We start from the raw sequence: 14,840 nt of genomic DNA on the forward strand, positions 1-14,840 counted from the left end.
CCACGTTTTCTGGTCTTGTCCTTTTGTAGAGTTGTAGTTTGAACCACTTCACACACCAGCTTCACCCGGCATGTTTTGGTATCTAGAGTGATAGCCATTCCAACGCGGGAACCTCGTCCCGGCGTTAACTCTAGTTTCTAGATTTCTTAACCATTCATGACGTCCGGCTTACTGTGGGTCTCTTTGGCATAAAATTTACATTTTGTCACGAGTGGTTTTATACACTTCTGGGAGAAGGGGCGGTTCATGACGCCGAGGTAATGTCTGTGCTTACGTGGGCGTGGCCACTGACTTGGTTAAGGCTTCATATGGAACACAATTTTCTTATTTAGAAGGTTAACATCACATCTTCTCACAAATAGTTTCATATTTAATCATATACGTTTCAAAACATTTAGATGTAAACCCCATAATTGAGAAGTGTACACAACCAAAGACACAGTAATGTGTGTTTCCTGTCCTTCATGAGATCACCACATGAAACAAACTCGACATGATTGTCCCTTAGCTGTCCACAGACCATTTCAACTGCTTGAAATACAGAAATACTTTTCAATTATTCAACCTTTAATGTCTAAGTGTCTCTCTGTGTTCCACAGTTACATTCCAATCTCGACCACTACAGAGCATAGAGGCAGCGTATTTTACGACCGCCATAAATTGGCCCCCTCCACCTCTCCCTCTGCGGGAGAGAGAGAGAGGGCGTTGTAGAGACTGCAACCTAATCCTTCGAATCTTCACAGGAGAGTTATGATAGTAAAGTGGCCAGATGGAAGCCACTCCTCAGAAAAAAGGCACATAACAGCCTGGAGTTTGCCAAAAGGCACTTAAAGGACTCTCAGACCATGAGAAACAAGATTCATTGGTCTTATTAAGATTGAACTCTTCAGCCTGAAAGCCAAGTGTCATGTCTGGAGGAAACCTGGCACCATCCCTACGGTGAAGCATGGTGTTGGCAGCATCATGCTGTGCGGATGTTTTTCAGTGGCAGGGACTGGGAGACTAGTCAGGTTTGAGGGAAAGAGGAACAGAGCAAAGTAGAGTGATCCTTGATGAAAACCTGCTCCAGAGCACTTAGGACCTAAGACTGGGGAAAAGGTTCACGTTCCAACAGGACAATGACCCTAAGCACAAAGCCAAGACAACGCAGGAGTGGCTTCGGGACAAGTCTCAATGTCCTTGAGTGGTCCAGCCAGAGCCCAGACTTGAACCGGATCAAACATCTCTGGAGAGACCTGAAAGTAGCTGTGCAGCGACACTCCCCTGACAGAGCTTGAGAGGATCTGCAGAGAATGGGAGAAACTCACCAAATACATGTGTGCCAAGCTTGTAGCGTCATACCCAAGAAGACTCAAATTCATTTAAAGATTCTATGAGTTTTTAAGTCAATTCACATTTGTGCACCCCAATACGTCAGACCCATGCTTACGTTATGTACCCAGTAGGTCCTTCAGGTCTTCTGGCACTGGCCTTTTAACAATCCCAAAGCCTAGGACCAAGAGGCATGGAAAGGCAGCCTTTAGTTACTATGCCCCCAGCCTCTGGAATAGCCTGCCTCAGAACCCGATATGGCGGAAAAAACACTTTTTTAGCTTTGCTTATCCTTAAGGTGCTTTTGTCATTCGGTTATTTTTATCCTTGTGTTTGTGTAGTAAATATTAACATTTTTATTTATTCTTCCTTTGAAGCACATTGTGTTGCATTCCATGTCTGAAATGTGCTGTATTAAGCATGATTTGACATTGTTAATTTCTCTACCATAAGCCGCCTCCAATCAATGTGGCAACAGCTCTGGTTGACATTCCTGCAGTCAGCATGCCAATTGCACTCACCCTCAAAACTTGAGACATCTGTGGCATTGTGTTGTGACAAAACAATTTAGTGGCCTTTTGTCACCAGCACAAGGTGTACCTGTGTTATGATCATGTGGTTTAATTAATCAGCCTCTTGATATGCCACAGCTGTCAGGTGGATGGATTATCTTGGCGAAAGATCAATGCTCACTTACAGGGATGTAAACTAATTAGAGAAATAACCTTAATGTGTATGGAACATTTCTGGGATCTTTTATTTCACCTCAAGATAGGACCAACACTTTACATGTTGCGTTTATATTTTTGTTCAGTGTAAATCAACCCTTTGATAAAGCCACTCATATCCCTGCATACAACTTGCAAACAAGTCTTAAGCCAAGCTGGCTTGTTTTGCTAAATAATTAAAACTATTTGCTTGACGTATAAGAACATTCAATAGGATATTTTTCCTAGACAGACTTGGGAAAAAAGAATAAATCGAGAAACCACTGAAGAACCAGACAAAAGCAGAGGTTGGAATTAACCTTTTATTGAGTGAAAATCTCAAAATGAGCACATTTACAGACGACGCCCACGACGACCTCCCTTTCTGCGGGTGCTGTCTGATGGAATAGGGGTGACATCCTCTGCAAGAGAGCAAGGGTTAGTGAGCATGATAAACAGTAACAAGAATTGTACATCGAATCCTTTATTCATCAACATCCTCATTTTAACATGTTCAATGAATATTGTCTGAAGGGCATTGAACAGATTCATACATTTGGCCAACATGTCTCATCCAAAGTCGCTTTGAATATGAGCATCTGCTAAATGTGTAAAAAAGACATGGTTGTGACAACAGTATTCCAGAGTACCGTAAAACTTTAATTGAAGTCTTATAGCCGCCTTGTCCCCTTTAGCCGGGCAATGACACACATTTCAGCAAATAAAGTGTTTCAAATAAACACCCTGTCTAAATCTACAGTTTATGAGCTTACCATGAATTGGTAAAGATTAAATGTTTGATTTGTTACATAATTCAATAATGACTCGAATAAGATGCCAATCCTTCCATTTTTTATTTTAATTTTATTGTATTTTATCGGCAGTAAGAAACTGCTAGCCATTGGCTGCTAACGGCTGAATACTGCTAGCTAACTGGCAACCACAAACAGTCAACTTTGGGAGTACAGAACAAGTAATCGACTGATCGCCCTCTAGTGGCCAAAGTAAGAACTGCCGAAAACACACAGAAAGAAAAATGATTAGCATGTTTTAGGACGTTCTTGAAATAGAGGCATACTAAGACAATACATGTGATGTAAATAACAGTGCAGGAAATGGAAGAAATTGATTAAAATGCTTTAAGTGAATGCTGGAATGAAATAATTAACTAGGCAAATGAGCAAAAGCGGTATCCATTAAGGAAATCGACGCCCGGCTCAAATAGAAACCCGTCTAAGCGCCTGTTGTGGTCAGTGATTTAAGCTAATAAAACACCCAGGCTAATAATTGAAAGTTTTACGGTATGCATATAAATAACACCGTGTTCAGGATGCTTAAACAAAATCAGACCAACAGAAAAGTAGAATTGTTTCACATTTAGTATAAGACTAGCAGAAAAATCATTTCCCAAATGAAACATTCTTATCCCCCGGAAAACATCAATATAAGCAGTATATATAACCATTCATGCATGAAATAGGCAGACACATGGTAGTGTTTCCCAACGCTGTCCTTGATTAGTTGAATCAGCCATGGCAGTGCAGTGCTATAACTGGGCGATATGGATTAAAATTCAATTATGGGGGATTCACAATATACACCTACTGTAGATTGTTTTCGTTTGTCTAAATAAGCTTGCTGCACAATTAAAAAAGGTTGATACACTGCATTTCAAACAGTCAGGAATAATCAAATTCAGGGCTTGTAAAGTTATACCTAGGCTAAATATAAGTCTTCCAAAACCATAAGAGCCTCTAATAATTATAGCAAAAAAATTGCCGCTGCTTTTTTGCAATAATCACTCCTCTAGTTCTCAAGTCTTGTCTACGAAAAGGCAGTTTGTTACAAAATTAACCAGAACTATGCACATCCACTAATGACCAACTTCTAGTAGCAGGCATTATAGGAAATTAAAAACACGTCTCAAACAATGAAGCACAAGCCCACGTGCTAGTGAGTAGCCAGCTAATCTTTTAAATATAAAGCCAACGTGGATCTAATTGCTTGCTAAAAAGGTAGAAGTTAACTTATGAATAGACCCTCCTGTCCGTCTCCAACTGTTTGAACATCGCCTGTTCACTTTGTCTAGATTAAATCAAGTGGCCTACCTGGATAAGATACTTTCTCAGAATGAGAACCGAGTAGCCAATTCCTTACATAAATGAGACTATAAATTTGCAATGAACAACACAGCCTAGACAGCTAGCACATAACTGTGGCTAAAATGCTGCTAGCGGTATGGGGGTACTGCAATGGCCTGTGCGACACAGGATGCTTGGGAGGTCCAGATCACCGATTGAAGTATATGGTCAAAGTTATGCTGAAGTTTAGGGCCATTCCAAGGATGCCAAATAGCACTGATCGTACCGCAATGCAGAGCGCAACAATCTACGCAGTAATGTTCCAGTTTTACTGTAGTAGGGTCTGCTTTTCTACATTTTGGAAGTTAAAACAAAAACTGCATCGCAAGACAGATTCGGTTGGCCCAAATCTTAAAATGCAAATAGCGAGTTCAAACTGCTTGTTGTCAGAAAGGGAGACGTGATCTCGTGAGTGGCAGTGGGAGGGGCTTTGTGTCTGTGCAAGTGGGGAGGTGCACAGTGCACACAGTACAGAAGGCGCAAAGGGGATAAACCAAAAAGACAAACGCTCATTAAAAAGTAAAAACCTTGATTTTTGTAATACTGGTATTTGGAACATCGCACTAATACAAATAAATTCAATATATCGCCCAGCCCTACTAACAAGTGGGCCATCTATTGGTCGAAGGCAGGGGTTGAGAAAAAATAACAGCACCATCTCTTTTATTACAGATACTCCTGACAGACTAAATGAGCTATAGCTTACCGATGCGTCCAATCTTCATGCCAGAACGAGCCAGGGCACGGAGAGCAGACTGTGCGCCTGGTCCAGGGGTCTTGGTTCTGAAAGGCAAAATGTTCACACTGAGTACTGTTGCACACAAGACAATCTAATTTAGTCCACTATAGATAAATTCAGTTCCACAACACAGACAACCGGGCAAAATACAGAATACACGTAAACGCCCGCACTAGTAGAAATCCACTTTCGCGAGCTGTAAGAATGGTGTTGCACAATGATTTAAGTCAAGTCATAGCTTTAGTCAAAGTATGATATATTAGGCCTTGAAGAGACAAATCCAAACGACCCACTTTGTGCAAATCCGTGTGAATGCACATGATACCTACGTTTCGTTTCAGGGCTAGGTTTATTTCAATGTTACCACCCACCAGCATGGCATTGTTTAACCAGAAACAGGTGCTAAGTGATTCTTCTTGGCGACCGAGATGAACCAAGCAGCCTCATGTCCACTTGGCTGCCTGAGCAAATTAAGATGGGGCGGGGTACAAACTTGATATTGCACCTCCACTTTTTCCCCCTGCAGAAAATTCTCTTAATCCATTGGATAATTTGTAAATTCTCTTTAGCTAGTATGTATAAAAAATAATAATATCTGACCATTTTATTAAATGGTATAATTGCGTGATATGTCATTTAACAAAACCTGCTCCCCCAAGATGAATGTATTGATCACTAAAGTTCCGCCTCACTACAGTTCTTTGATTGGTGTAACGTTTGCTAAAAAACATTTAACTTCCAGGGTCTGTAGTGACGCCTCTAGCACTTACGATGCAGTAAACCGTTGCGCCCAGAAAGCACGCTTATCTTTTTGTGTGTTCTGTTGGTGTAATTTTAGTAGGGGGGAAAATATTTGGGATGGTAAAAAAATGTGATTGGCTGGTAGATTTTTAAATTTTACCTGCTAGCGTCTGGTGTACCAAAAAGGTAATTTTATTCTCTGCTCATATAGTTCAGTTGGCTGATATTCTGACTACCAGAAAGGGCCCAACATTAGAAACTCCCATACTACCTCACTTCTAAATTGGAATTCTAGTAACTATAAGACTGGTTGGTTCTAGAGGTTCCGCGGGTCTCTAAAGTTAAGGAAGACTACTTTCCGTTACTATGCCCCTCAGTCCTGTAATGACCTACAGGTCACTAAAACTGTAGTCTTTTGTCCCAAAAGGTGAATTTGCGGCTCTGATACCAATGGAAACGCACTTGTTTTGATTGATTGTATACATTAGTTTCCACTGACCTTTTGAATGTAATGCAACGTATTTGTAAGTATGTAACTAATGCTGTAGTGATAATGCTTGAATTGTTGCTCACATTGGAAAGACGACCCTGGTCCTAATGGTTTCCCCTGGTTATATAAAAGCTATAAAAAAAATACAAATATGGCAAAGTCAAAGACATACCAGTGGTTTCCATCTGTGGCGAAGTTTTCCTTAAATAAATGTTTATTGCAAATCCAGCTCCAGCCATAGAGCCAGCTTGGCTAATCTTTTGAATATGGCGTAAAATAAAATAAAACATTAGCTAGCTAGATAAGGTTAGCAGGATACTATACCTAGCTATCCAACTAGATAAGGTTAGCATGCTGGCTAGCTATATTGAGCTGTCAGTGACCTATTTGTTGAGGTTTATCAACTCCACAGGAAATTCTCACACCCAATTTGTGAATATGTAAAGTAGCATTCGTCATACTTCAGAGGTGGAACCTAAAGGTACATTTCCTCTCTAGGACAAGAAATTACATTTAAATAGTGGCTGCAACTTCCTCTGGGGGTGGGTCCTTTAATTGCATGGTATATTTACACATGCAACAAGAGTAGTTCAAGGACAATGTACCAGAACAATTTAGCTGCATCATCCACTGTAGATGTACAAAAGACATGAGGCAACACCAGATTGTGCTTCATATCAGTGAGGGGGGTTCCTAACCTGTTGCCGCCAGTGGCCCTCAACTTGATGTGCAGGGCAGTGATTCCCAGCTCCTTGCACCTCTGGGCAACATCCTGGGCGGCCAACATGGCGGCGTAGGGGGAGGACTCGTCTCTGTCGGCCTTCACCTTCATACCACCAGTCACACGGCAGATAGTTTCCCTGGAGGGAGCAGGTACATGTTTAGAGCAAAGCATTTGAAACCAATTCAGACAAGGCATTTACTCACAATATGATCATACGACCGATTGCTATTGATGGATAGCATGCACTTTACACACAGTTTAAGCCAAAAACGGCACACATATTTAGTATTTTTTATTATAAAGCTGGGCATGCACTGTTCCATTGTATCCTGTACTTACTTGCCAGAAAGATCAGTGACGTGAACGAAGGTGTCGTTGAAGGATGCAAAGATGTGGCAGACTCCAAAGACATTCTCGCCTTCGGCAACCTGAGGTCCCAGGGCGATGACCTGTTCTTCCTTCTTTTCCTTACCCTTACGAGGTGCCATAGCTGCAAAAGATGCATTTGTCAGTATTGATGGCGTCAGACATGTCTGGCATTAGCGTCCATTCAAGCGCCCCAATTTCGGACCAGGTGGAGTGAGCACCAGTGCTAAATAGTTAGCAGGCTAGGTCTTGGTTAGGATGGGTTCCTTTGTAGTTAACTTCACCACAATATACTTTTGTAACTAGCTAGTTGGCTAAGTAACTGTAGGAGAGCATATTAACCATTAACTAGATATTATCGCAACTGACCAATAACCAACTATCTGGCATAAAAGCCAACGCTCGATAGAAAAATTACATAACACGACAGGAAAGCAGCTAGACTTGCTAGCTATATCATAGCATATACGACAATTTCCATACAAAAATAATCCATGTGTGATTGTCAGTCACAGCAAAGTCGAGACTAAAAACTGCAGATGCCCATCGTTAGCCGACTACTTTAACGTTAGCACTGAATTACCACGACAGCAACCTAACTAGCTACAGTCAACATGTCTCTTCGATTTAATTTGAAACGCAATCGACTTCAAAGCTGCAAAAATGCACATGACTTAAGACAATATGGTTAACATGGCAAATCATAAAACCCACTCAATATGCTCCATTCAGTAAGCGAAATTCGGGCCTTACAGTGATGGATACCGCTGCTTACAGCCAACACCAATGCCGTCTAATCCAAACGTCTAAAGCCGATTTCAGACAAATTACACATTTAACATACCAATTAAAGTTCAGTGTATCGATTAAAATCCCCAATGACACTTTGTACTTCATGTGAAACAGGATTAATTTGGATATAAATTCTGCGACATTGTACCTGTGTGTGTCTCTTCTAAAGCCGAAACAGGAAAGGAAAGAATAAACGCAACCGGGTTCAGAGTTCAAGCTTTCTTTTTCCGGAAGTGGACCATGCACTTCACTGCCATCAAGCGGTTCATATGTAGCCTAAACAGCACGCGCAGTCGATCTCTCCCGTTGTATACACGGTGTATAAGGCAGAAATATAGGTCAGATATATGAAAACGGCCCATTATTGTATATTTCAACAGATACAGTATGTGACATATATGTACTTATGTGTGTGGATACATATATCTGTATGTATGGGCATAATACTTATATGCTCATATATGTGTGTCTCATACAGTATTCACATTTATATTACATTCACTACATGGCCAAAAGCATGTGGACACCTGCTCGTCAAACATCTAATTCCAAAATCATTAATATGGAGTTGGTCTCGCTTTTGCTGCTATAAGAGCCTTAACTCTTCTGGGAATGCTTTCCACGAACCAAAATATATGGAAATGTCTGCTTTACTCAAAATTACAACCAACTAATTGCAGGATTACCACAAAAATGGAAGAGGCAAGTGGAAGGGGGAGAAAGTAAGGAACTTGTCTGTCAGTCCTGCATCAAAGACCAAAATTGGTTAAAGAAAATTGTGATAAATAAAAAAGTATACCAGTTTCATTTAAGGACCCAAAAATTGACAGCTGTGCCACATAGATTGCAAAATAGTTGGGAAGAGATTTTCGATGTACCGATTCCATGGCACATGGTTTATGAACTGATACTCAAAATGACGCTGGATTCAAAACTTTTTTTTCATTTAAATTATTATACAAAATTCTGGCAACCAATAGAATGTTATATATTTGGGGGCTCCCGAGTGGCGCAGCGGTCTAAGGCACTGCATCTCAGGGCTAGAGGTGTCACTACAGACCCTGGTTTGATTCCAGGCTGTATGTGACATATATGTACTTATGTGATTGGGAGTCCCATAGGGCGGCCCCCAGCGTCCGGGTTAGAGTTTGGCCAGGGTAGGCCGTCATTGTAAATAAGAATGTTCTTAACTGACTTGCCTGATTAAATACATGTTTCTTTTTAAACATCCCAGCTTTACAGATTTTGCTGCGATGAGACAGAATCATTAGATCATTTGTTTTGGTACTATCCATATGTAGCTTGTTTTTGGTCGCAGGTCCAGGAATGGCTGAAGGACTGCAGATAGCACTACTGGGTGATTTGAAAAGTCATAGTCAATCGATCAATAATATAATAATACTTTATGCAAAAAAAATTCTCTTTAATTTAGAATCTGTAGAAACTATGAGAATAGAAAGGTTCAGAACTTTTGTGAAACATCACAGCACAGTTGAAAAATATATGGCAAATAGAAATCCAATAGGGATGGTGTTAAGAGATAGGTGGGAGGGGTTGAGTGGATCTGAAGGGTGGGACTAATAACAAGATAACTAATGTAAAATATACTGTGTCCGTAAAATGTATATAGGGTCAGAACTTTGTGAAACAGCACAGTTAAAAATATAGGGCAAATAGAAATCAAACTGTATGTTCTTCAGAAATAGATGGGACGGGTTGATGGTAGCGGAAGGATAGGAGTAAAAACAAACAAGAATAACTATTGTAAAATAGATGGTGTCTATAAAATTTGAAAATGTATATACAGCACCAGTCAAAAGTTTGGACAGCTCCTCCTTCATGCTTCACGGTGGGAACCACCCATGTGGAGATCATCCGTTCACCTACTCCGCATACTCTGCATCTCACAAAGACACGGTAGTTGGAACCAAAAATCTCAAATTTGGACTCATCAGACCAAAGGACCGATTTCCACCGGTCTAATGTCCATTGCTCGTGTTTCTTGGTCCAAGCAAGTCTCTTATTATTATTGGTGACCTTTAGTAATGGTTTCTTTGCAGTCTCCTCTGAACAGTTGATGTTGTTACTGTGTCTGTTACTTGAACTCTGTGAAGCATTTATTTGGGCTGCAATCTGAGGCACAGTTAACTCTAATGAACTTATCCTCTGCAGCAGAGATAACTCTGGGTCTTCCTTTCTTTGGCGGTCCTCATGAGAGCCAGTTTCATCATAAAGGTTTTTGCGACTTCACTTAAAAAAAATCTTCTGTATACCACCCATACCTTGTCACAACACAACTGATTGGCTCAAACGCATTAAGAAGGAAAGACATTCCGCAAATGTACTTTTAACGGGATGGTTGTCCCTAAACCGGGACGAATGTTACTAACGTGCGCTAATGTGACTAGAATGACGTTGTATACAACAGCCAACTTCCCGAGACATAGACATGTGTTATATGGGCATAAAGCTTAAATTCTTGTTAATCTGACTGCACTGTCCAATTAACAGTAGCTATTACAGTGAAAAAATACCATGCTGTTGTTTGAGGAGAGTGCACAACAACAAAAAACTTTTATCACTGGCTTGATACATTCACCTCTGAAGGTAAATAATGTACTTGCATTCAGTACTCTTGCTCTGATTTGTCATCCTGAGGGTCCCAGGGATAAAATGTAGCATAGTTTTGTTTGATAAAATCTATTTTTAATGTAGGAACTGGGGTCTAGAGTTTGACCCCACTGCTGTCTCTTGTTCTACACCCACCACGCCCGGCCATCTAGATGTGTGAAAGTTAGTGTATAAGCTAATGTTCCATCATGTATGACATTCCTGGGAGTGTGTAAACTTAAATTGTTTATTACCATAGCATACCATATCATTTTGTATGTTCTCTATAGTTATGTACTTGAAAATGTATGAATTGACCAATTCGGCACATTTGCGCAAACTCCTGGCAGACTTGATACAAAATATTGTGCAGTAATGTAATTCTTCACTGGATCAGTCTGAAATGTTGCACACACTGCTGCCATTTGGTTTCCAAAATCTAAATTACACCTAGACTCCTATCTGAAAGTATGGCCTTTCTCTTGCATTTCAAAGAATGTGTTATATTGTCCTACATTCATTTCATATTTCCACAAACTTCAAAGTGTTTCCTTTCAAACGGTATCAAGAATATGCATATCCTTGCTTCAGGTCCTGAGCTACACGCAGTTAGATTTGGGTATGTTATTTTCGGCTAATATTTAAAAAAGGGTACAATCCTTAAGAGTCACACCTGTTAATTGAAATGCATTCCAGGTGACTACCTCATGAAGCTGGTTGAGATAATTCAAAGCTGTCATCAAGAGTGTGCAAAGCTGTCATCAAGGCAAAGAATATAATTAGATTTTTTAAACAGTTTTTTTGTTTACCGCATGATTCCATATGTGTTATTTCATAGTGCTGATGTCTTCACTATTATTCTACAATGTAGAAAATAGTTCAAAAAAATGAAAAACCCTGGAATGAGTAGGTGTGTCCAAACTTTTGACTAGTACTGTATATAGACTGATGGTATATATATACCATCAGTCTATATACAGTACCAGTCAAAGGTTTCGACACACCTACACATTCAAGGGTTTATATTTTTACTATTTTCTACGTTGCAGAAAAACAGGCTTTCCACTAGATGTTGGAACATTACTGCAGACAATTGCTTCCATTCAGCCAATTGCAGCCAATTGCTTCCAATTGCTTCCATTCAGCCACAAGAGCATTAGTGAGGTCAGACACTGATGTTGGGCGATTAGGCCTGGCTCACAGTCGACGTTCCTATTCATCCCAAAGGTGTTCGATGGGGTTGAGGTTAGGGCTCTGTGAAGGCCAATCAAGTTCTTCCACACCGATCTCGACAAACCATTTCTGTATGGACCTCACTTTGTGCATGGGGGCATTGTCATGTTGAAACAGGAAAGGGTCTTCCCCAAACTGTTTACACAAAGTTGGAAGCACAGAATCATCTAAAATGTAATTATATGCTGTAGCGTTAAGATTTCCCTTAACTGGGACTAAGGGGCCTAGCCCAAACCATGAAAAACAGCCCCAGACCATTATTCCTCCTCCACCAAACTTTACAGATCGCACTATGCATTCGGGCAGGTAGCGTTCTCCTGGCATCTGCCAAACCCAGATTTGTCCATCGGACTGCCAGAAAGGTGAAGCGTGATTCATCACTCCAGAGTCCAATGGCAGCAAGGTTTACACCACTCCAGCCGATGCTTGGTATTGCGCATGGTGATCTTAGGCTTATGTGTGGCTGCTTGGCCATAGAAACCAATTTCATGAATCTCCCAATGAACAGTTATTGTGCTGACGTTGCTTCCAGAGGCAGTTTGAAACTCGGTAGTGAATGTTGCATGTGTTGCAACCGAGGACAGATTATTTTTTACGCGCTACGCACTTCAGCACTCGGCGGTCCCGTTCTTTAAGCTTGTGTTCTACCACTTCATGGCTGAGACTTTGTAGCTCCTAGATGTTTCCACTTCACAATAGCAGCACTTACAGTTGACTGGGTCAGAAATTTGACGAACTGACCTGTTGGAAAGGTGGCATCCTATGACGGTGCCACATTGAGAGTCACTGAACTCTTCAGTACGGGCCATTCTACTGCCAATGTTTGTCTATGTAGATTGCATGGCTGCTCGATTTTATTTACCTGTCAGCAACGGGTGTCGCTGAAATAGCCGAATCCACTAATTTGAAGGGGTGTACACATACTTTTGTAGTTTATGTAACAGGAGCATTATTTCAGTGATACTTAGTAGTCATGGTAATAAAACGTTCGAACAAACGACACAACACACTAAACACATTTAATCCAATTAATTACATTTTTTGCTCTCATCGCTTCTTAATTCAGCCATTTATTGTTGTAAGCCATTCCCACGTGTCCATTTGTTGAACCAGGGAAGCACTTCATGACAGAATCTGTGGAGAGAAAGCAACAAATCCAAGATAAATAGCACATAGAACAGTTAGGGGTTGGGTTTGGGGTCATACATGTTTTTTTTTAAAGTTTTTTTTTCAAACCTTTATGTGAAAAGCTTATCAGATTCAGTTGAATAAGAAGTCCTTGACCATTAATGCCCTATTTGCAATGATTAAATTAACTTCTTGACGCTAGGAGGCAGAATTTTTATGTTTGGAAAAATAACGTTCCCAAAGTAAACGGCCTATTTCTCAGGCCCAGATGCTAGAATATGCATATAATTGACATATTAGGATAGAAAACACTCTAAAGTTTCCAAAACTGTCAAAATATTGTCTGTGAGTATAACAGAACTGATTTTGCAGGCGAAAACCTGAGGAAATCCAACCCGGAAGTGCCTCTTATTTTGAAAAATCCCTGTTCCATTGCCTGCCTATCCTCCATTTAAAGGGATATCAACCAGATTCATTTTCCAATGGCTTCCACAGGTTGTGAATAGTCTTTAGACATAGTTTCAAGCTTTTATTCTGAAAAATGAGCGAGATTTATCAACTCGCGTCAGTGTCCTTGATTAGTTCTTCCGCGCGAAAGTGGTAGCTCAACATTTTATTTCTGTCTTGTATTGAATACTTTATCCTCCGGTTGAAATATTATCGATTATTTATGTTAAAAACAACCTGAGGATTGATTATAAAAACGTTTGACATGTTTCTACGAACTTTACGGATACTATTTGGAATTTTCGTCTGCCCTTCATGACCGGCACGAGCCTGTGGATTACTGAACATAACGCGCAAACAAAATGGAGGTTTTTGGATACAAAAATCATCTTTATCGAACAAAAGGAACATTTATTATGTAACTGGGAGTCTCGTGAGTGCAAACATCCGAAGATCATCAAAGGTAAGCGATTAATTTGATTGCTTTTCTGACTTTCGTGACCAATATAGATTGCTGCTAGGTGTTCGTAATGTTTTGTCTAGTGATCGATAAACTCACACAAACGCTTGGATTGCTTTCGCTGTAAAGCATATTTTCAAAATCTGACACGACAGGTGGATTAACAACAAGCTAAGCTGTGTTTTGCTATATTGCACTTGTGATTTCATGAATATAAATATTTGTAGCAATTTTTTATTTATTTGGCACTCTGCAATTCAGCGGTTGTTGATGACAATTATCCCACTAAAGGGATCCGTGCGCCAAGAGGTTTTAAGGGATAGTTCACTTTTTTACACCTTATAGTCAGTAAGATGGTTCCTTACCCTGAAAGTAGTCCATGGGCCAGGAGAAACTGTAATCCATGGTTCAAAGATTTTTAAATAGCCACTATTAACTTGAGGGGATTTAGCAATCTGACTATAAACTCTAAAAAAGTAAACTATCCCTTTAACATCTTAAATTTGTTGAATGGGGGAAAAAAAAGAAATCTCGAAATCAGTGTCTGGAATAATATTCACCATTCTTTCTGCCATGAGTCATTTAGAAGTGATATTATTTTTAAAACAATATCATGACGATACCTGCACACTGTCAAATGCTTATTTGTAATCGATGAAGAAAACAACCTACTCACCGGTTATTGTTATCACTTTTTCAGGATCCAATCTGTCTTTTTTCTCTTTTTCCATTTTAGCTTTGCAACTTAGAATTGTTCAAAATAAATATGTTCAATGTGTCATGATTAATGACACAGCCAAATATTTAAGTTTGAGTTAGGTCTAAAGATAATGACTCTGGTTTAGCTGTACAATGCTACAAATAATACATACATATACAACTTTATTTTTTTGAGCAGTGTATATACATACTATACCACAGCCATGGATGTCGATTAAGGGAGCCCCCCCC

General features: G+C 40.0%; 1 protein-coding gene across 1 annotated transcript; it reads right to left on the reverse strand.

Annotated features, from left to right (window-relative positions):
* Window positions 1-2,327: 2,327 nt before the first annotated feature.
* LOC120057344 (40S ribosomal protein S14) lies at window positions 2,328-8,267 on the reverse strand. The gene is made up of 5 exons (XM_039005927.1): window positions 8,160-8,267; window positions 7,193-7,343; window positions 6,828-6,989; window positions 4,866-4,942; window positions 2,328-2,440 (listed from the first exon to the last, which is right to left on the reverse strand). The coding sequence occupies exons 2-5, from the start codon at window positions 7,339-7,341 to the stop codon at window positions 2,373-2,375; spliced, it is 456 nt and encodes a 151-aa protein (XP_038861855.1). The 5' UTR covers window positions 7,342-7,343; window positions 8,160-8,267; the 3' UTR covers window positions 2,328-2,372.
* Window positions 8,268-14,840: the final 6,573 nt, after the last annotated feature.

Source organism: Salvelinus namaycush, chromosome 12 (assembly GCF_016432855.1).
Source record: "Salvelinus namaycush isolate Seneca chromosome 12, SaNama_1.0, whole genome shotgun sequence".
In the NCBI taxonomy this organism is placed as follows: Eukaryota; Metazoa; Chordata; class Actinopteri; order Salmoniformes; family Salmonidae; genus Salvelinus; species Salvelinus namaycush.